Source organism: Tachyglossus aculeatus, chromosome 22 (genome assembly GCF_015852505.1).
Source record: "Tachyglossus aculeatus isolate mTacAcu1 chromosome 22, mTacAcu1.pri, whole genome shotgun sequence".
Classification (NCBI taxonomy): domain Eukaryota; kingdom Metazoa; phylum Chordata; class Mammalia; order Monotremata; family Tachyglossidae; genus Tachyglossus; species Tachyglossus aculeatus.
The window spans coordinates 50636734-50658265 of NC_052087.1; the positions used below are offsets into that span (position 1 = coordinate 50636734).

Sequence of the window (21532 nt, forward strand, 5' to 3'; positions counted from 1 at the left end):
ATGGTATTTTAAAAAATGGTATTTATTAAGCCCTTACTCTGTGCAAAGGACTGTTCTAAGCGCTGGGGAGGTTACAAGGTGATCAGGCCGTCCCACAGAGGGGCTCACAGTCTTCACCCCCATTTTACAGATGAGGTCACTGAGGCACGGAGAAGTGACTTGCCCAAAGTGACACAGGTGACGCTTGGCGGAGCCGGGATTTGAACCCATGACCTCTGACTCCAAAGCCCGGGCTCTTTCCACTGAGCCACGCTGCTTCTCCGTTCGTTAGGCGCTGGCTGTGTGCCGAGCACTGTATTAAGCGCCGGGGAGAGTTTGCTGGAATAGTAAACGGCCACTTTCCCGGCCCACGACGAGCTTACAGCCTAGAAGGGGAGACAGACATACGTGTGTTTAAATCCACTGACACGTATGCACACGCATGAGTGTTTGGGGGCCGGGAGGGGGGAAGGGTCTCTCAGAGGAGATGTGCCTTCGCTAAGCCTTTGATCATCATCACCATCATCGATCGTATTTATTGAGCGCTTACTATGTGCAGAGCACTGTACTAAGCGCTTGGGAAGTACAAACTGGCAACATATAGAGACGGTCTGTCTGATGAATCTGAGGAAGGAGGGCGTCGAGGCAGAAGGTAGGCGAAGGATCGGCAGTGAGATAAACGATAAATGATAAACGAGACTGACGCACGATGAGCGGGTTGGTGTTAGAGGGGCGAAGATGGGTTGGAGGAGAGGGGAGAGGTGAAGTGGGGGGGACGAGGGGATTGAGGCCTTTCACGTCAATGTTGAAGAGTTTCCGACTGAGGCATCATCATCATCATCAATCGTATTTATTGAGCGCTTACTGTGTGCAGAGCACTGGACTCAGCGCTTGGGAAGTACAAGTTGGCAACATCTAGAGACAGTCCCTACCCAACAGTGGGCTCTCAGTCTAGAAGGGGGAGACAGAGAACAAAACCAAACATACTAACCAAATAAGATAAACAGAATAGATAGGTACAAGTAAAATAAATAAATCATCATCATCATCAATCGTATTTATTGAGCGCTTACTGTGTGCAGAGCACTGGACTAAGCGCTTGGGAAGTACAAATTGGCATCATAATAAATAATAAATAAATAAATGGAGTAACAAATATGTACAAACATATATACATGTATACAGGTGCAGTGGGGAAGGGAAGGAGGTAAGATGGGGGGGATGGAGAGGGGGACGAGGGGGAGAGGAAGGAAGGGGCTGAGTGTGGGAAGGCCTCCTGGAGGAGGTGAGCTCTCAGCAGGGCCTTGAAGGGAGGAAGAGAGCGAGCTTGGCGGATGGGCAGAGGGAGGCCATTCCGGGCCAGGGGGAGGACGTGGGCCGGGGGTCGACGGCGGGACAGGCGAGAACGAGGCCTAACGGTGAGGAGATTATAATAATAATAATAATAATAATAATAATGGCATTTGTTAAGCGCTTACTATGTGCAAAGCACTGTTCTAAGCGCTGGGGGGGATGCAAGGTGATCAGGTTGTCCCATGGGGGGCTCACAGTCTTCATCCCCATTTTACAGATTAGGTAACTGAGGCGCAGAGAAGTTAAGCGACTTGCCCAAGGTCACACAGCAGACACGTGGAGGGGCTGGGATTCGAACCCATGACCTCTGACTCCAGCTGGAGAAGGACAGAAGGGAGGTGAGGTAGGAGGGGGTGAGGGGATGGACAGCCTTGAAGCCCAGGGTGAGGAGTTTCTGCCTGATGCGCAGGTTGATTGGGAGCCACTGGAGATTTTTGAGGATGCAGAGGTGGATGGGCAAGGGTCTTGAGGAGCGGGGAGACGCGTCCTAAACGTTTCCGCAGAAAAACGATCCGGGCAGCCGGGTGAAATATGGACTGGAGTGGGGAGAGACAGGAGGCTGGGAGGTCAGTGGGGAGGCTGATACCGTAATTAAGGAGGGATAATAATAATAATAATGGCATTAATTAAGCGCTTACTATGTGCAAAGCACTGTTCTAAGCGCCGGGGAGGTTACAAGGTGATCAGGTTGGGGGGCTCTTCCCCCCACCAAAGGCACATCTCCTCTGAGAGACCCTTCCCCCCTCCCAGCCCCCGGCGTGCGCATACGCGCCAATGGATTTAAATACATGTACGTCTGTCTCCCCTTCTAGGCTGTAATCAATCAATCAATCAATCGTATTTATTGAGCGCTTACTGTGTGCAGAGCACTGTACCAAGCGCTTGGGAAGTCCAAGTTGGCAACATAGAGAGACAGTCCCTACCCAACAGTGGGCTCACAGTCTAAAAGGGGGAGACGGAGAACAAAACCAAACATGCTAACAAAATAAAATAAATAGAATAGATATGTACAGGTAAAATAAATAGAGTAATAAGTACAAACATCTATACAGGTGCTGTGGGGAAGGGAAGGAGGTAAGATGGGGGATGGAGCGGGGTGGTGCTCAGTCTTAATCCCCATTTTCCAGATGTGGTAACTGAGGCCCGGAGAAGTGAAGGGACTTGCCCAAAGTCACCCAGCTGGCGATCGGCGGAGCCGGGGTTTGAACCCGTGACCTTCCGACTCCAAAGCCAAGGCTCTTTCCACTGAGCCACGCTGCTTCTCTCTCTTCTCTAGGGATACGATAAGTTGCTTGGATTAACACGGCGGCAGTTTGGATGGAGAGGAAAGGGTTCCTCTTGGGAAGAGGAAGGGATGGGAAGAGGAAAGGATGAGGATGGGAGGATGGGAAGAGGATGGGAAGAGGAAAGGGGAGAGGAAAGGGTTGGATGGAGAGGATTTTAGCGACGTGGTGAAGGTCGAAACGACAGGATTTAATGACGGATTGAAAATGTGGGTTGAATGGCAGAGAGGGGTCAAGGATGGCGCCCCAGTTATGGGCTCATGAGACGGGAAGGATGGTGGTCATGTCTACAGTGATGGGAAAGTTGGGGACGGCAGAGTCTGAGTGAGAAGATAAGGGCACGAGCCTGGGATTCAGAGGATCTGGGTTCTAATTCAGGCTCCTCCACTTGTCTGCTCCATGGCCTTGGGCAAGTCTGGACCTCCGTTACCTCCCTCTGTAAAATGGGGATTAAATCCTACTTCCTCCTATTTCATCATCAATCGTATTTATTGAGCGCTTACTGTGTGCTCCTATTTAGACTGGACACCCCATGAGGGGCAGGGTCTGTAGCCGAACGGATTATCTTGTATCTACCCCAGCGTTTAGTACAGTGCTTGGCACACAGCAAGCACTTAACGAGCTCCATAAAGGAAAAAGAGGGAGGATTTGGGCAAGAGGTTGAAGCAGCGTGGCTCGGTGGAAAGAGCCCGGGCTTTGGAGTCAGAGGTCATGGGTTCAAATCCCGGCTCCGGAACTTGTCAGCTGTGTGACTTTGGGCAAGTTATTTGACTTCTCTGTGCCTCAGTTCCCTCATCTGTAAAATGGGGATTAATCAATCAATCAATCGTATTTATTGAGCGCTTACTGCGTGCAGAGCACTGGACTAAGCGCTTGGGAAGTACAAGTTGGCAACAAATAGAGATAGTCCCTACCCAACAGTGGGCTCACAGTCTAAAAGGGGGAGACAGATCATAATTAATCATAATTAATAATTATTTTAATAATAATCAATTAATCATTATTAATGATTAATAATAATTAATCATTATTAATCATTATTAATAATTAATCATTTTTAATCATAATAATGGCATTTTTTAAGCACTTACTATGTGCGAAGCCCTGTTCTAAGCATTGGGGGGATACAAGGTGATCAAGTTGTCCCACGTGGGGCTCACAGTCTTCATCCCCATTTTACAGATGAGGTCACTGAGGCTCAGAGAAGTGACTTGCCCAAGGTCACACAGCAGACAAGTGGCGGAGCTGGGATTAGAACCCCTGACCTCTGACTCCCAAGCCCGGGCTCTTTCCACTGAGCCACGCGGCTTCACTCGTCTGCCGCGTGACCTTGGGCAAGTCACTTCACTTCTCTGGGCCTCAGTTCCCTCATCTGTCAAATGGGGATTGAGACCGCGAGCCCCACGGGGGAACAGGGACTGTGTCCAACCTGATGATTTTGTAGAGAAGCAGCGTGGCTCAGAGGAAAGAGCCCGGGCTTTGGAGTCAGAGGTCATGGGTTCAAATCCCGGCTCCGCCAACTGTCAGCTGGGTGACTTTGGGCAAGTCACTTGACTTAAGCAGCGTGGCTCAGTGGAAAGAGCCCGGGCTTTGGAGTCAGAGGTCATGGGTTCAAATCCCGGCTCCGCCAACTGTCAGCTATGTGACTCTGGGCAAGTCACTTCACTTCTCTGGGCCTCAGTTACCTCATCTGTAAAATGGGGATTAAGACTGTGAGCCCCCCGGGGGACAACCTGATCACCTTGTAACCCCCCCCAGCGCTTAGAACAGTGCTTTGCACATAGTAAGCGCTTAACAAATACCATCGCTATTACTCTCTGGGCCTCAGTTACCTCATCTGTAAAATGGGGATGAAGACTCTGAGCCCCTTCGTGGGACAACCCGATCACCTTGTAACCTCCCCAGCGCTTAGAACGGTGCTTTGCACATAGTAAGCGCTTAATAAATGCCATCACTATTATTATTATTCTTATCTACCCCACGCTTAGTCGAGTGCCTGGCAAATAGTAAGAGCTTAGCAAATACTTTTTTTTTTCTTTTTAAAGGGGCTGAGGGGAGCGGGAGGTGCTGTACTAGACTCTTAAGAGAAGGGCGTCTTCCTCTCACCCCTAGAGACTTATCTCTAGACTCTACACTAGGAAGAGAAGCAGTACGGCTTAGCGGTTAAAGCACGGAGTCTGGGAAACGGAGGGCTCTGGGTTCTAAAACCAGCTCTACAACTTATCTGCTGTGTGACCTTGGGTAAGTCACTCTGCTTCTGTTTATTAGAATGTGTCTGTTTATTGTTCTACTGTCCTCTCCCAAGAGCTTAGTACAGTGCCTTGCGCGCAGTAAGTGCTCAATAAAAACGACTCAACGAAGGCCTCAGTCCCTTCACCTGTAAAATGGGGATTACGACTATGAGCCCCACGTGGGACAGGGCCTGTGTCCAACCCGATTTGTCTGCATCCACCTCAGCGCTTAGTAATAATAATAATAATAATGATGGCATTTATTAAGCGCTTACTATGTGCAAAGCACTGTTCTAAGCGCTTAGTACAGTGCCCGGCACCTAGTAAGCCCTGACTGAATACTACAGTAAGCTGAATACTACACCGAAGCAGTGTGGCGTGGTGGAAAGAGCCTGGGCTTTGGAGTCAGAGGTCATGGGTTCAAATCTCAGCTCCACCACTTGTCAGCTGGGTGGCTTTGGGCAAGTCACTTCACTTCTCTGGGCCTCAGTTCCCTCATCTGTAAAATGGGGGTGAAGACTGTGAGCCCCATGAGGGACAACCTGATCACCTTGTAACCTTGTAACAAATGCCATCATTATTATTGTAACCGCCCCAGCGCTTAGAACAGTGCTTTGCACGTAGTAAGCGCTTAATAAATGCCATTATTATTATTATTATTACAATTCTTATTATTCCCCCCGCCCCTTTTAGACTGTGAGCCCACTGTTGGGTAGGGACTGTCTCTAAATGTTGCCAACTTGTACTTCCCAAGCGCTTAGTACAGTGCTCTGCACACAGTAAGCGCTCAATAAATATGATTGATTGATTGATTGATTGATTATTCCAGGCAGAAAACGTAGAGAAGCAGCATGGCTTAGCGGATAGAGCTCGGGCTTGGGAGTCAGAAGACGCGGGTTCTAATTCCAGATCCGCCACCTGTCACCGTGCGCAAGCCGCTTAATTTCTCTGGGCCTCAGTTACCTCATCTGTAAAAGGGGGATTAATCAATCAATCGTATTTATTGAGCGCTTACTGTGTGCAGAGCACTGGACTAAGACTGCGAGCCCCACGTGGGACGATGAAGACGACTAAAGAAATGAATTGCCAGGCACATTCCCGGGCCATAGGCAGCTTTCAGTCTTTTTGGATTCCGGGAAAGGAGGGCCAGAGGCTGGGAGCCTGGGAAGATTCATTTAGGAAACTGGATTTTTTGAGCGCTTTTTGTGTGCAGAGCTTGGAGAAGACAATACAACAACAGACACACTCCTGCCCACCACAAGCTCACAATCTAGAGGGAAGGTCTGACACATAGCCCCCTGCCAGACCTGGCGAGATTTCTCCCGCTTCTTTCTATCAATAAACTATTTTGGGGCTTGCCTCCCGCCTCTCCATAATAATAATAATAATAATAATAATAATAATAATAATAATAATAATAATAATAATAATGTTGTTTGTTAAGCGCTTACTATGTGCCAAGCACTGTTCTAAGCGCTAGGGTGGATACAAGGTAATCAGGTGTCCCACTTGGGGCTCACAGTCTTAATCCCCATTTTCCAGATGAGGGAACTGAGGCACACAGAATAATAATAACGGCATTTATTAAGCGCTTTCTATGTGCCAAGCACTGCTCTAAGCACTGGGGGGATACAAGGTAATCAGGTTGTCCCATGGGGGGGGGGCTCACAGTCTTCATCCCCATTTTCCAGATGAGGGAACTGAGGCCCAGAGAATAATAATAATGGCATTTATTAAGCGCTTTCTATGTGCCAAGCACTGCTCTAAGCGCTGGGGGGATACAAGGTAATCAGGTTGTCCCATGGGGGGGCTCACAGTTTTAATCCCCATTTTACAGATGAGGTAACTGAGGCTCCGAGAAGTGCAGCGACTTGCCCAAAGTCACCCAACTGACAAGTGGTAGAGCCTGAATTAGAACCCACAACCTCTGACTCCCAAGCCTGGGCTCTTTCCACTGAGCCAAGCTGCTTCCGCAATAATGGCGGTCGTTAAGCACTTACTAGGAGCCAAGCACTGTTCTAAGCGCTGGGGAGGTTACAAGGTGATCAGGTTGTCCCACGGGGGGCTCACAGTCTTCATCCCCATTTTCCAGATGAGGTAACTGAGGCCCAGAGAAGTGAAGTGACTTGCCCAAAGTCACACAGCTGACAGGTGGCGGAGCCGGGATTAGAACCCATGACCTGGCCCGGAATGCCCTCCCTCTGCCCATCTGTATATCTGCCCACAGCACCTGTATATATGTATATATGGTTGTACATATTTATTACTCTATTTATTTATTTATTTATTTATTTTACTTGTACATTTCTATCCTATTTATTTTATTTTGTTGGTATGTTTGGTTCTGTTCTCTGTCTCCCCCTTTTAGACTGTGAGCCCACTGTTGGGTAGGGACTGTCTCTGTGTGTTGCCAATTTGTACTTCCCAAGCGCTCAGTACAGTGCTCTGCACATAGTAAGCGCTCAATAAATACGATTGATTGATTGATTGATTGATTGATCTGCCAAGCTAGCTCTCTTCCTCCCTTCAAAGCCCTACCGAGAGCTCACCTCCTCCGGGAGGCCTTCCCAGACTGAGCCCCCTTTTTCCTCTCCTCCTCCCCATCCCCCCCGCCCTCCCTCCTTCCCCTCCCCACAGCACCTGTATATATATATATATTTGTACAGATTTATTACTCTATTTTACTGGTACATATTTACAGTATATTGTATTGTACACTGTAATACACTAGTATATTGTATTTATTTTGTTAATGATGTGCCTAGAGCTTTAATTCTATTTGTTCTGACGATTCTGACACCCGTCTACATGTTTTGTTTTGTCGTCTCTCTCCCCCTTCGAAACCGCGAGCCCGCTGTTGGGTAGGGACCGTCTCTATATGTTGCCGACCTATACTTTCCAAGCGCTTAGTCCAGTGCTCTGCACACAGTAAGCGCTCAATAAATACGATTGAATGAATGAATGCGCCCGTTGTTGGGTAGGGACCGTCTCTAGATGTTGCCAACTTGGACTTCCCAAGCGCTTAGCCCAGTGCTCTGTACACAGTAAGCGCTCCAGCGCTTAGAACAGTGCTTTGCACACAGTAAGCGCTTAATAAATACGATTGAAAAAAAATACACATAGTAAGCGCTTAATAAATACCATCATCATCATCAATAAATACGATTGAATGAATGAATACGCCCGTTGTTGGGTAGGGGCCGTCTCTATATGTTGCCAACTTGGACTTCCCAAGCGCTTAGCCCAGTGCTCTGTACACAGTAAGCGCTCCAGCGCTTAGAACAGTGCTTTGCACACAGTAAGCGCTTAATAAATACGATTGAAAAAAATACACATAGTAAGCGCTTAATAAATACCATCATCATCATCAATAAATACGATTGAATGAATGAATTTGGCTTTAATTCTATTTGCTCTGACGACTTTGACACCTGCCTACGTTTTGTTTAGCACACAATAAGAGCTTAATACGATTGAAAAAATGCACATAGTAAGCGCTTAATAAATACCATCATCATCATCAATAAATACGACTGAATGAATGAATTTGGCTTTAATTCTATTTGTTCTGACGACTTTGACACCTGCCTACGTTTTGTTTTGCACACAGTAAGGGCTTAATAAATACGATTGAAAAAAATGCACAAAGTAAGCGCTTAATAAATACCATCATCATCATCAATAAATACGACTGAATGAATGAATTTGGCTTTAATTCTATTTGTTCTGACGACTGACACCTGCCTACGTTTTGTTTTGCACCCAGTAAGAGCTTAATAAATACAATTGAAAAAATGCACACAGTAAGCGCTTAATAAATACCATCATCATCATCAATAAATACGATTGAATGAATGAATTTGGCTTTAATTCTATTTGCTCTGACGACTTTGACACCTGCCTACGTTTTGTTTTGCACACAGCAAGAGCTTAATACGATTGAAAAAATGCACATAGTAAGCGCTTAATAAATACCATCATCATCATCAATATATACGACTGAATGAATGAATTTGGCTTTAATTCTATTTGCTCTGACGACTTGGACACCTGCCTACGTTTTGTTTTGCACACAGTAAGAGCTTAATAAATACTATTGAAAAAAATGCACACAGTAAGCGCTTAATAAATACCATCATCATCATCATCAATAAATACGATTGAATGAATGAATTTGGCTTTAATTCTATTTGCTCTGACGACTTTGACACCTGTCTACGTTTTGTTTTGTCGTCTGTCTCCCCCCTCTAGACTGTGAGCCCCGTTGTTGGGTAGGGACCTTCTCTCCATGTTGCCAACTTGGACTTCCCAAGCGCTTAGTCCACCGCTGTGCACACAGTAAGCGCTCAATAAATATGACTGAATGAATTAATGCGCCCGTTGTTGGGTAGGGACCATCTCTACATGTTGCCAACTTGGACTTCCCAAGCGCTTAGTCCAGTGCTCTGCACACAGTAAGCGCTCAATAAATACGATTGAATGAATGAATCATCATTATTATACTGATTATTATTGACAATCACTGGCGACAATCCCTGCCCCCAGTGAGCTCACAGATGAGAGGGGGGGAAGGAATCATTTTGGGGTTTGCTAGACCCTTGGGGTGCTCGTCGCTCTCCTTCTTCTTAATAAGCTCTGTCTGTCTGTGTCTCTGTGTGTCTGCCTCTGTCTGTCTACCTATCTCTGTGTCTGTCTGTCTCTGCCTGTTTCTCTGTCTCTGTGTGTCTGCCTCTACGTCTGTATGTCCATCTGTTTCTGCCTCTGTGTTTGTCTATGTCTCTGTGTCTGTATGTCTCTGTTTGCCTCTGTGTGTCTGCCTCTATGTCTGTCTGTCTGTGTCTGTCTCTGCTGCCTCTGTCTATGTCCGTCTCTGCCCTCAGTCCGTCTGTCTCTGCCTCTGTTTCTCTGGCTCCGTCTGTCTGTCTGTGTCTATCCTTGTCTGTGTGTGTCTGTTTCTGTCTGCTTCTGTCTGTCCTTGTCTGTCTCTGTGTTTGTCTATGTCTGTCTGCCTCTTGGTCTCTGTCTGTGTTTGTCTGTCTCTGTCCATCCTTGTCTGTGTCTGTTTCTGTCTGCCTGTCTCTGCCTCTGCCTGTCCCCATGTTTGTCTGTCTGTCTTTATCTGTTTCTGTCTGCCTCTCTGTCTCTGACTCTGTGTGCCTGTCTCTGTCTCTCCTTGTCTGTCTGCCTCTCTGTGCCTGTCTCTGTCTCTCCTTGTCTGTGTCTGTCTGCCTCTCTGTGCGTCTCTGTCTCTCCTTGCCTGTTTGTCTGCCTCTCTGTCTCTGACTCTGTGTGTCTGTCTGTCTCTTCCTCTGTCTCTGTGTCTGTGTCTGTCTCTCCTTGTCTGTCTGTCTGTCTCTGTGTCTCTCTTCTCTCATTGTCTGTCTGTGTCTGCCTGCCTCTCTGTCCGTCTCTGTCTCTCCTTGCCTGTTTGTCTGCCTGTCTCTGACTCTGTGTGTCTGTCTGTCTCTTCCTCTGTCTCTGTGTCTGTGTCTGTCTCTCCTTGTCTGTCTGTCTGTCTCTGTGTCTCTCTTCTCTCATTGTCTGTCTGTGTCTGCCTGCCTCTCTGTCCGTCTCTGTCTCTCCTTGCCTGTTTGTCTGCCTCTCTGTCTCTGACTCTGTGTGTCTGTCTGTCTGTCTCTTCCTCTGTGTCTGTCTCTGTCTCTGTGTCTGTCTCTGTCTCTCCTTGTCTGTCTGCCTCTCTGTGCCTGTCTCTGTCTCTCCTTGTCTGTGTCTGTCTGCCTCTCTGTGCGTCTCTGTCTCTCCTTGCCTGTTTGTCTGCCTCTCTGTCTCTGACTCTGTGTGTCTGTCTGTCTCTTCCTCTGTGTCTGTCTCTGTGTCTGCATCTGTCTCTGTCTCTCCTTGTCTGTCTGTCTCTCTGTGTCTCTCTTCTCTCATTGTCTGTCCGTGTCTGCCTGCCTCTCTGTCCCTGTCTCTCCTTGTCTGTTTGTCTGCCTCTCTGTCTCTGTCTCTCCTTGTCTGTCTGTCTGCCTCTCTGTCTCTGTCTCTCCTTGTCTGTCTGTGTCTGTCTGCCTCTCTGTCTCTGTCTCTCCTTGTCTGTCTGTGTCTGTCTGCCTCTCTGTCTCTGTCTCTCCTTGTCTGTCTGCCTCTCTGTGTCTGTCTCTCCCTGTCTGTCTATCTGCCTCCCTGTCTGTCTCTGTCTCTCCTTGTCTGTCTGTCTGCCTCTCTGTCTCTGTCTCTCCTTGTCTGTCTGTCTGCCTCTGTCTCTCCTTGTCTGTCTGTGTCTGTTTGCCTCTCTGTCTGTGACTCTGTCTCTCCTTGTCTGTCTACCTCTCTGTCCCTGACTCTGTCTCTCCTTGTCTGTCTGTGTCTGTTTGTCTGCCTCGCTGTCTCTCCTTGTCTGTGTCTGTTTGTCAGCCTCTCCTTGTCTGCCTCTCTGTCTCTGCCTCTGTGTGCCTGGTCTCTGTCTCTCCTTGTCTGTATCTGTCTGCCTCTCTTTCTCTGATCCTATGTGTCTGTCGCTGTCTCTCCTTGTCTGTCTGTCTGCCTCTCTGTCTCTGACTCTCCCTGTCTGTCTCTCTGCCTCCCTGTCTGTCTCTGTCTCTCCTTGTCTGTCTGTCTGCCTCTCTGTCTCTGTCTCTCCTTGTCTGTCTGTCTGCCTCTGTCTCTCCTTGTCTGTCTGTGTCTGTTTGCCTCTCTGTCTGTGACTCTGTCTCTCCTTGTCTGTCTACCTCTCTGTCCCTGACTCTGTCTCTCCTTGTCTGTCTGTGTCTGTCTGCCTCGCTGTCTCTCCTTGTCTGTGTCTGTTTGTCAGCCTCTCCTTGTCTGCCTCTCTGTCTCTGCCTCTGTGTGCCTGGTCTCTGTCTCTCCTTGTCTGTATCTGTCTGCCTCTCTTTCTCTGATCCTATGTGTCTGTCGCTGTCTCTCCTTGTCTGTCTGTCTGCCTCTCTGTCTCTGACTCTCTCTGTCTCTCCTTGTCTGTCTGTGTCTGTTTGCCTGCCTCCCTGTCTCTCCTTGTCTGTATCTGTTTGTCTGCCTCTCTGTGCCTGGTCTGTCTCTCCTTGTCTGTATCTGTCTTCCTCTCTTTCTCTGACCCTATGTGCCTGGTCTGTCTCTCCTTGTCTGTATCTGTCTTCCTCTCTTTCTCTGACCCTATGTGCCTGTCCCTCCTTGTCTGTCTGGGTCTGTTTGCCTGCCTCCCTGTCTCTCCTTGGCTGTGTCTGTTTGTCCACCTCTCCTTGCCTGCCTCTCTGTCTCTCCTTGTCTGTGTCTGTTTGTCCGCCTCTCCTTGCCTGCCTCTCTGTCTCTCCTTGTCTGTATCTGTCTGCCTCTCTCTGACCCTATGTATCTGTTTCTCCTCGTCTGTGTGTTTGCCTGCCTCTCTGTCTCTCCTTGTCTGTGTCTGTTTGTCCACTTCTCCTTGCCTGCTTCTCTGTCTCTCCTTGTCTGTATCTGTCTGCCTCTCCTTCTCTGACCCTATGTGCCTGTCTCTCTTCGTCTGTCTGTGTCTGTTTGCCTGCCTCTCTGTCGCTCCTTGTCTGTGTCTGTCTGCCTCTCCTTGTCTGCCTCTCTGTGCCTGGTCTGTCTCTCCTTGTCTGTATCCGTCTGCCTCTCTTTCTCTGACCCTATGTGCCTGTCCCTCCTCGTCTGTCTGTGTCTGTTTGCCTGCCTCCCTGTCTCTCCTTGTCTGTGTCTGTTTGTCCGCCTCTCCTTGCCTGCCTCTCTGTCTCTCCTTGTCTGTATCCGTCTGCCTCTCTTTCTCTGACCCTATGTGTCTGTCTCTCCTTGTCTGTCTGTGTCTGTTTGCCTGCCTCCCTGTCTCTCCTTGTCTGTATCTGTTTGTCTGCCTCTCTGTGCCTGGTCTGTCTCTCCTTGTTTGTATCTGTCTTCCTCTCTTTCTCTGACCCTATGTGTCTGCCTCTCCTTGTCTGTCTGTGTCTGTTTGCCTGCCTCCCTGTCTCTCCTTGTCTGTGTCTGTTTGCCCGCCTCTCCTTGCCTGCCTCTCTGTCTCTCCTTGTCTGTATCTGTCTGCCTCTCTTTCTCTGACCCTATGTGTCTGTCTCTGTCTCTCCTCGTCTGTCTGTCTGTCTCTGTCTCTCCTCGTCTGTTTGTCTGCCTGTCTCTCCTTGTCTGTCTGTGTCTGTTTGCCTGCCTCTCTGTCTCTCCTTGTGTGTGTCTGTCTGTCTGCCTCTCTGCCTCTGCGTGCCTGGTCTGTCTCTCCTTGTCTGTATCCGTCTTCCTCTCTTTCTCTGACCCTATGTGTCTGTCCCTCCTCGTCCATCTGGGTCTGTTTGCCTGCCTCTCTGTCTCTCCTTGTCTGTGTCTGTCTGTCTACCTCTCTGCCTCTACATGCCTGGTCTGTCTCTCCTTGTCTGTATCCATCTGCCTCTCTTTCTCTGACCCTATGTGTCTGTCCCTCCTCGTCTGTCTGGGTCTGTTTGCCTGCCTCCCTGTCTCTCCTTGTCTGTGTCTGTTTGTCCGCCTCTCCTTGCCTGCCTCTCTGTCTCTCCTTGTCTGTATCTGTCTGCCTCTCTTTCTCTGACCCTATGTGTCTGTCTCTGTCTCTCCTTGTCTGTCTGCCTCTCTGTCTCTCCTTGTCTGTCTGTATCTGTTTGCCTGCCTCCCTGTCTCTCCTTGTCTGTCTGTATCTGTTTGCCTGCCTCCCTGTCTCTCCTTGTCTGCCTCTCTGTGCCTGGTCTGTCTCTCCTTGTCTGTATCCGTCTTCCTCTCTTTCTCTGCCCCTATGTGCCTGTCCCTCCTCGTCTGTCTGTGTCTGTTTGCCTGCCTCCCTGTCTCACCTTGTCTGTGTCTGTTTGTCTACCTCTCCTTGTCTGTATCCGTCTGCCTCTCTTTCTCTGCCCCTATGTGCCTGTCCCTCCTCGTCCGTCTGTGTCTGTTTGCCTGACTCTCTGTCTCTCCTTGTCTGTGTCTGTTTGTCTGCCTCTCTGTCTCTCCTTGTCTGTATCTGTCTGCCTCTCTTTCTCTGACCCCATGTGTCTGTCTCTCCTCGTCTGTGTCTGTTTGCCTGCCTCTCTGTCTCTCCTTGTCTGTGTCTGTTTACCTCTCTGCCTCTACATGCCTGGTCTGTCTCTCCTTGTCTGTATCTGTCTGCCTCTCTTTCTCTGACCCTATGTGTCTGTCTCTCCTCGTCTGTCTGTGTCTGTTTGCCTGCCTTCTTGTCTCTCCTTGTCCGCCTCTCCTTGTCTGCCTCTCTGTGCCTGGTCTGTCTCTCCTTGTCTGTATCCGTCTGCCTCTCTTTCTCTGACCCCATGTGTCTGTCTCTCCTCGTCTGTGTCTGTTTGCCTGCCTGTCTGTCTCTCCTTGTCTGTGTCTGTTTGCCTGTCTCTCCTTGTCTGTATCCGTCTGCCTCTCTTTCTCTGACCCCATGTGTCTGTCTCTCCTCGTCTGTGTCTGTTTGCCTGCCTGTCTGTCTCTCCTTGTCTGTGTCTGTTTGCCTGCCTCTCCTTGTCTGTATCTGTCTGCCTCTCTTTCTCTGACCCCATGTGTCTGTCTCTCCTCGTCTGTCTGTGTCTGTCTGTCTGCCTCTGTCTGGGTCAGTTTCCGACTGCCTCTCCCTGTCTGTCCGTGCCTGTCTCTGCCTGCGGGTGCGGGCGGCCCCGTGTCCCAACGCTCTGCGCACAGTGTGTGTGTGTGTGTGTGTGCGTGTCCCTCCCAAGCGCTTAGTCAATCAATCAATCAATCAATCGTATTTATTGAGCGCTTACTATGTGCAGAGCACTGGACTAAGCGCTTGGGAAGTACAAACTGGCAACACATAGAGACAGTCCCTACCCAACAGTGGGCTCACAGGCTAAAATCCAGTGCTCTGCACACAGTAGGAGCTCAATAAATACGATTGATTGATCGATTGAGGGCTGGAGGGCAAGGGCCCGGACTCACAGGTGCGAAGTGGTCATGGTCTTGGCGTTGCGGGCCTGGGTGACGTGACAGGCCTTCTTCAGCAGCGACTCCAGGAACAGCTCCAGGGCCCGGGCTGGGGCGTGCCGCCGCCCGGACGGCAACCGTCAACGGAAAAAACGGGGGGGGGGGGACACCGGGGGACCCCCACCCCCACCCCCACCGGGACCCCCCCCCCGCCCCGCCCCGAGGATACAGATGATGACGGGCACGGCCGCCGCCACCTTCCCGATCTCCTCGTCCGTCTGCATGATCTTCTTGATCCGCGCCTGGAGGGGCCGGCACAGGGGAGGGCGCCGGGAAAAGCGGCCGGGATCGGGATCAGGGACCGACCGGGATCGGGAAGCGGGGGCCGCCCCCGCCCCCCACCCACCCCCACCGCCCGCTCACCGGGGGGAACCGCGCATTGTACTTCTTCTTCTTGCTCGGCATAGCGCGGGGACGACGCCGCTCCGCCTCCTCCTCCTTCTTCCTCCTCCTCCTCCTCCTCCTCTCCTTCCTCCTCCTCCTCCTCCTCCCGCCGCCGCTTCCCGCCCCGCTCCGGGCTCCCCCCGGGTCCTAGCGCCCGCAGGCTCCTCCTCCTCCGCGCGACCCGCCCCGCCCCCGGCTCCCCCCGGGTCCTAGCGCCGAGGGACCACCCCCCGCCGTCTCTTTTCCCCCAACGGCTCCGACCGACCCGCCCCGCCCCGGGCTCCCCCCGGGTCCTAGCGCCCGCAGACGCCTCCTCCTCCTCCTCCTCCTGCTCCGCGCGACCCGCCCCGCCCCCGGCCCCCCCCCGGGTCCTAGCACCGAGGGACCCCCCCCCCCCGCTCCAGCCCTCTCTTTTCCCCCAACGGCTCCGACCGAGCCGACCCGCCCCGGGCTCCCCCCGGGTCCTAGCGCCCACCGACTCCTCCTCCGGCTCCGAGCGACCCGCCCCTCCCCTGGCTCCCCCCGCGCCCTAGCGCCGACCGACTCCTCCTCCTCCTCCGAGCGACCCGATCCGCCCCCGGCTCCCCCCGGGTCCTAGCGCCGCCTTTCCCCCCCCCCGCTCCCCACGACCCCAATAATCCACCCCGGGCTCCCCCCGGGTCCTAGCGCCCACCGACTCCTCCTCCTGCTCCGCGCCCACGGACTCCTCCTCCTGCTCCGCGCGACCCGCCCCGCCCCCGGCTCCCCCCCAGGTCCTAGCGCCGACGGACCCCCCCCCCCGCCCCAGCCCCACCGGCGGCGGCCGGCTCGGCTCTCCCCGGGTCCTAGCGGCGCCTCTTTTCCCCCAACTGCTCCGACCGACCCGCCCCGCCCCGGGCTCCCCCCGGGTCCTAGCGCCCACCGACTCCTCCTCCGGCCCCGAGCGACCCGCCCCTCCCCTGGCTCCCCCCGCGCCCTAGCGCCGACCGACTCCTCCTCCTCCTCCTCCTCCGATTGACCCGACCCGCCCCCGGCTCCCCCCGGGTCCTAGCGCCGCCTTTCCCCCCTCCTCCTGCTCCCCACGACCCAAATAATCCGCCCCAGGGTCCTAGCGCCGACCGAACCTCCTGCTCCGCGCGACCCTCCCCGCCTCCGGCGCCCCCCGGGCCCTAGCGGCGCTTCATTCCCCTCCAACTGCTCCGTGCGACCCGCTCCGCCCCCGGTTCCCCCCGGGTCCTAGCGGCGCCTCTTTCCCCTACAACTGCTCCACACGACCCGCCCCGCTTGACCCGATCCGCCCCCGGGCTCCCCCCGGGTCCTAGCGCCGCCTCATTCCCGTCCAACTGCTCCGAGCGGCCCGCCCCGCCCTGGGTTCCCCCCGCGCCCTAGCGCCGCCCGATTCCTCCTCGTGCTGCTCCGCGCGACCCTCCCCGCCCCCGGCTCCCCCCGGGTCCTAGCGGAGACTTTCTTCTCCTCCTGCTCCGCACGACCCGCCCCGGGATCCCCCCGACCCGCCCCGGGATCCCCCCGCGCCCTAGCGCCGACCGACTGCTACTCCTCCTTCTCCTCCTCCCCCCCACCTCCCCCTCTCCTTCCCCCTCCTTCTCTCCTCCCCCCTCGTCCTCTTCCCCTCGTCCTCTTCCCCTCCTCCCTCCTCCTCCCTCCTCCTCCCCTTCCCCCTCCTCCTCTTCCTCCTCCTCTCCTCCCCCCTCGTCCTCTTCCCCTCGTCCTCTTCCCCTCCTCCTCCCCTCCTCCTCCTCCCCCTCTCGATTGAATGAATGAAAGCAGCAGGCCTGGCGTACAGCTGGTTCTGGGGAGGGCGAGATCATCATCATCATCATCATCATCAATCGTATTTATTGAGTGCTTACTGTATGCAGAGCACTGTACTAAGTGCTTGGGAAGTACAAGTTGGCAACATCTAGAGACAGTCCCTACCCAACAGTGGGCTCTAATCCCAGCTCCACCACTTGTCAGCTGTGTGACTTTGGGCAAGTCGCTTCACTTCTCCGGGCCTCAGGTACGTCATCTGGAAAATGGGGATAAAGACTGTGAGCCCCACGTGGGACAACCTGATTACCTTGTACCTGCCCAGCGCTTAGAACAGTGCTTGGCACATAAGTAAGCGCTTAACAAATACAGTTATTATTTGACAGATGAGGGAACTGAGGCCCAGAAAGTGAAATGACTGGCTCAAGGCCACACAGGAGCCGGGATTATAATAACAAAAATAATAATAATAATAATAATAATAATAATGGCATTTGTTAAGGGCATACTATGAGCCAACTACAGCGTTTCTGTACACAGATAATCCGGGCAGCAGCGTGAAGTATGGATTGAAGTGGGGAGAGACACGAGGATGGGAGATCGGAGAGGAGGCCGATGCAGTAATCCAGTCGGGATAGGATGAGAGATTGAACGAGCAGGGTAGTGGTTGGGATGGAGAGGAAAGGGCGGATCTTGGCGATGTTGTGGAGCTGAGACCGGCAGGTTTTGGTGACGGATCGGATGTGAGGGGTGAATGAGAGAGCGGAGTCGAGGATGACACCAAGGTTGCGGGCCTGTGAGATGGGAAGGACGGTAGTGCCGTCTACAGTGACGGGAAAGTCAGGGAGAGGGCAGGGTTTGTGAGGGAAGATAAGGAGTTCAGTCTTGGACATGTTGAGTTTTAGATGGCGGGCGGACATCCAGATGGAGATGTCCTGAAGGCAGGAGGAGATGCGAGCCTGGAGGGAGGGGGAGAGAGCAGGGGCAGAGATGGAGATCTGGGTGTCATCAGCGTAGAGATGAGAGTTGAAGCCGTGGGAGCGAATGAGGTCACCGAGGGAGTGAGTGTAGATCGAGAACAGAAGGGGACCAAGCACTGAACCTTGGGGAACCCCCACAGTAAGAGGGTGAGAGGGGGAGGAGGAGCCTGCAAAAGAGACTGAGAATGAATGACCGGAGAGGTAAGAGGAGACCCAGGAGAGGATGGAGTCTGTGAAGCCATGGTTGGATAGCGTGTTGAGGAGAAGGGGGTGGGCCACAGTGTCGAAGGCAGCTGAGAGGTTGAGGAGGATTAGGATAGAGTAGGAGCCGTTGGATTTGGCAAGAGGGAGGCCATCGGTGACCTTCGAGAGGGCGGTTTCGGAGCCCACCTTCTAGACTGTGAGCCCACTGTCGGGTAGGGACCGTCTCTATATGTTGCCGACTTGGACTTCCCAAGCGCTTAGTCCAGTGCTCTGCACACAGTAAGCGCTCAATAAATGATTGAATGAATGAATGAATGAATGAATGAATGAATGACGGAAGCCAGATTGGAGGGGGTCGAGGATGGACTTGGAGTTGAGGAAACACCGTCTCCATCCCCCATGCCGCCCCAGTCCTACCTCCTTCCCCTTCCCACAGCACTTGTATATACTTGTACAGATTGATTACTCTATTTATTTTACTTGTACAGAGTCACTATTCTGTTTATTTTGTTAATGATGTGCATATAGCTTTAATTCTATTTATTCTGACGGTTTTGGCACCCCTCTATGTTTTGTTTTATTGTCCGTCTCCTCCTTCTAGACTGTGAGCCCATTGATCGGTAGGGAGGAAGCCCCCTCCTTCCTCTCCCCCTCCCCCTCCCCACAGCACCTGTATATATGTATATATGTTTGTACGGATTTATTACTCTATTTATTTTACCTGTACATATTTATTCTATTTATTTTGTTGATATGTTTTGTTTTGTTCTCTGTCTCCCCCTTCTAGACTGTGAGCCCGCTGTTGGGTGGGGACCGTGTCTATATGTTGCCAACTTGTACTTCCCAAGTGCTTAGTACAGTGTTCTGCACACAGTAGGTGCTCAATAAATACGATTGAATGAATGCATAAATACGATTGAATGCATAAATACGATTGAATGCATAAATACGATTGAATGAATGAATGAATGAATGAATGAAAGGGACCGTCTGTAGGTGTTGCCAACTTGTCCTTCCCAAGCGCTTAGTCCAGTGCTCTGCACACAGTAAGTGCTCAATAAATACGATGAATGAATGAATAAATACAATTGAATGAATGAAAGGGACCGTCTCTAGATGTTGCCGACTTGTACTTCCCAAGCGCTTAGGACAGTGCTCTGCACACAGTAAGCGCTCAATAAATACGATTGAATGAATGAATTGACCGTCTCTAGATGTTGCCAACTTGTACTTCCCAAGCGCTTAGTACAGTGCTCTGCACACAGTAAGTGCTCAATATATGAATGAATGAATGAATGAATGAATGAAAGGGACCGTCTCTAGATGTTGCCGACTTGTACTTCCCAAGCGCTTAGTCCAGTGCTCTGCACACGGTAAGCTCTCAATAAATACGATTGAATGAATGAACAAATACGATTGAATGAATGAATACAATTGAATGAATGAAAGGGACCGTCTCTAGATGTTGCCGACTTGGACTTCCCAAGCGCTTAGTCCAGTGCTCTGCACACGGTAAGCTCTCAATAAATACGATTGAATGAATGGATACGGTTGAATGAATGAATAAATGAATGAGTGAATGAATGAAAGTGACCGTCACTAGATGTTGCCGACTTGTCCTTCCCAAGCGCTTAGTCCAGTGCTCTGCACACAGTAAGTGCTCAATAAATACGATTGAATGAACGAATATGATTGAACGAATGAATAAATGAATGAATGAATGAAAGTGACCGTCACTAGACGTTGCCGACTTGTCCTTCCCAAGCGCTTAGTCCAGTGCTCCGCACACAGTAAGTGCTCAATAAATATGATTGAATGAATGAATACGATTGAATGAATGAATAAATGAATGAATGAATGAATGAAAGTGACCGTCACTAGATGTTGCCGACTTGTCCTTCCCAAGCGCTTAGTCCAGTGTTCCGCACACAGTAAGTGCTCAATAAATACGATTGAATGAACGAATACGATTGAACGAATGAATAAATGAATGAATGAATGAATGAAAGTGACCGTCACTAGACGTTGCCGACTTGTCCTTCCCAAGCGCTTAGTCCAGTGCTCCGCACACAGTAAGTGCTCAATAAAGACGATTGAATGAACGAATACGATTGAATGAATGAATAAATGAATGAATGAACGAATGAAAGTGACCGTCACTAGATGTTGCCGACTTGTCCTTCCCAAGCGCTTAGTCCAGTGCTCCGCACACGGTAAGTGCTCAATAAAGACGATTGAATGAACGAATACGATTGAACGAATGAATAAATGAATGAATGAATGAAAGTGACCATCACTAGATGTTGCCGACTTGTCCTTCCCAAGCGCTTAGTCCAGTGCTCCGCACACAGTAAGTGCTCAATAAATATGATTGAATGAATGAATACGATTGAACGAATGAATAAATGAATGAATGAATGAAAGTGACCGTCACTAGATGTTGCCGACTTGTCCTTCCCAAGCGCTTAGTCCAGTGTTCTGCACACAGTAAGTGCTCAATAAATACGATTGAATGAACGAATACGATTGAACGAATGAATAAATGAATGAATGAATGAAAGTGACCGTCACTAGACGTTGCCGACTTGTCCTTCCCAAGCGCTTAGTCCAGTGCTCCGCACACAGTAAGTGCTCAATAAAGACGATTGAATGAACGAATACGATTGAATGAATGAATAAATGAATGAATGAACGAATGAAAGTGACCGTCACTAGATGTTGCCGACTTGTCCTTCCCAAGCGCTTAGTCCAGTGCTCCGCACACGGTAAGTGCTCAATAAAGACGATTGAATGAACGAATACGATTGAACGAATGAATAAATGAATGAATGAACGAATGAAAGTGACCGTCACTAGATGTTGCCGACTTGTCCTTCCCAAGCGCTTAGTCCAGTGCTCCGCACACAGTAAGCGCTCAATAAATACGATTGAATGAACGAATACGATTGAATGAATGAATAAATGAATGAATGAATGAAAGTGACCGTCACTAGATGTTGCCGACTTGTCCTTCCCAAGCGCTTAGTCCAGTGTTCTGCACACAGTAAGTGCTCAATAAATACGATTGAATGAACGAATACGATTGAACGAATGAATAAATGAATGAATGAATGAAAGTGACCGTCACTAGACGTTGCCGACTTGTCCTTCCCAAGCGCTTAGTCCAGTGCTCCGCACACAGTAAGTGCTCAATAAATATGATTGAATGAACGAATACGATTGAACGAATGAATAAATGAATGAATGAATGAATGAAAGTGACCGTCACTAGATGTTGCCGACTTGTCCTTCCCAAGCGCTTAGTCCAGTGTTCTGCACACAGTAAGTGCTCAATAAATACGATTGAATGAACGAATACTATTGAACGAATGAATAAATGAATGAATGAACGAATGAAAGTGACCGTCACTAGATGTTGCCGACTTGTCCTTCCCAAGCGCTTAGTCCAGTGCTCTGCACACAGTAA

The 21532-nt window shown here is 50.7% G+C and overlaps 1 protein-coding gene across 1 annotated transcript in view; it reads right to left on the minus strand.

The window, feature by feature from the left end:
• The window catches only part of LOC119943474 (testis-specific protein 10-interacting protein-like), a 79306-nt gene extending 64123 nt beyond the window's left edge, over positions 1-15183 (minus strand). The window contains exons 1-3 of the mRNA XM_038764469.1: positions 15113-15183; positions 14919-14991; positions 14705-14798 (exon numbers count right to left, since the gene is read on the minus strand). Of these exons, the coding sequence (XP_038620397.1) occupies positions 14705-14798; positions 14919-14991; positions 15113-15154 (209 nt within the window). The 5' untranslated portion in view covers positions 15155-15183. The remainder of the gene's footprint in view (positions 1-14704; positions 14799-14918; positions 14992-15112) is intronic.
• Between the last annotated feature and the right edge of the window lie 6349 nt (positions 15184-21532).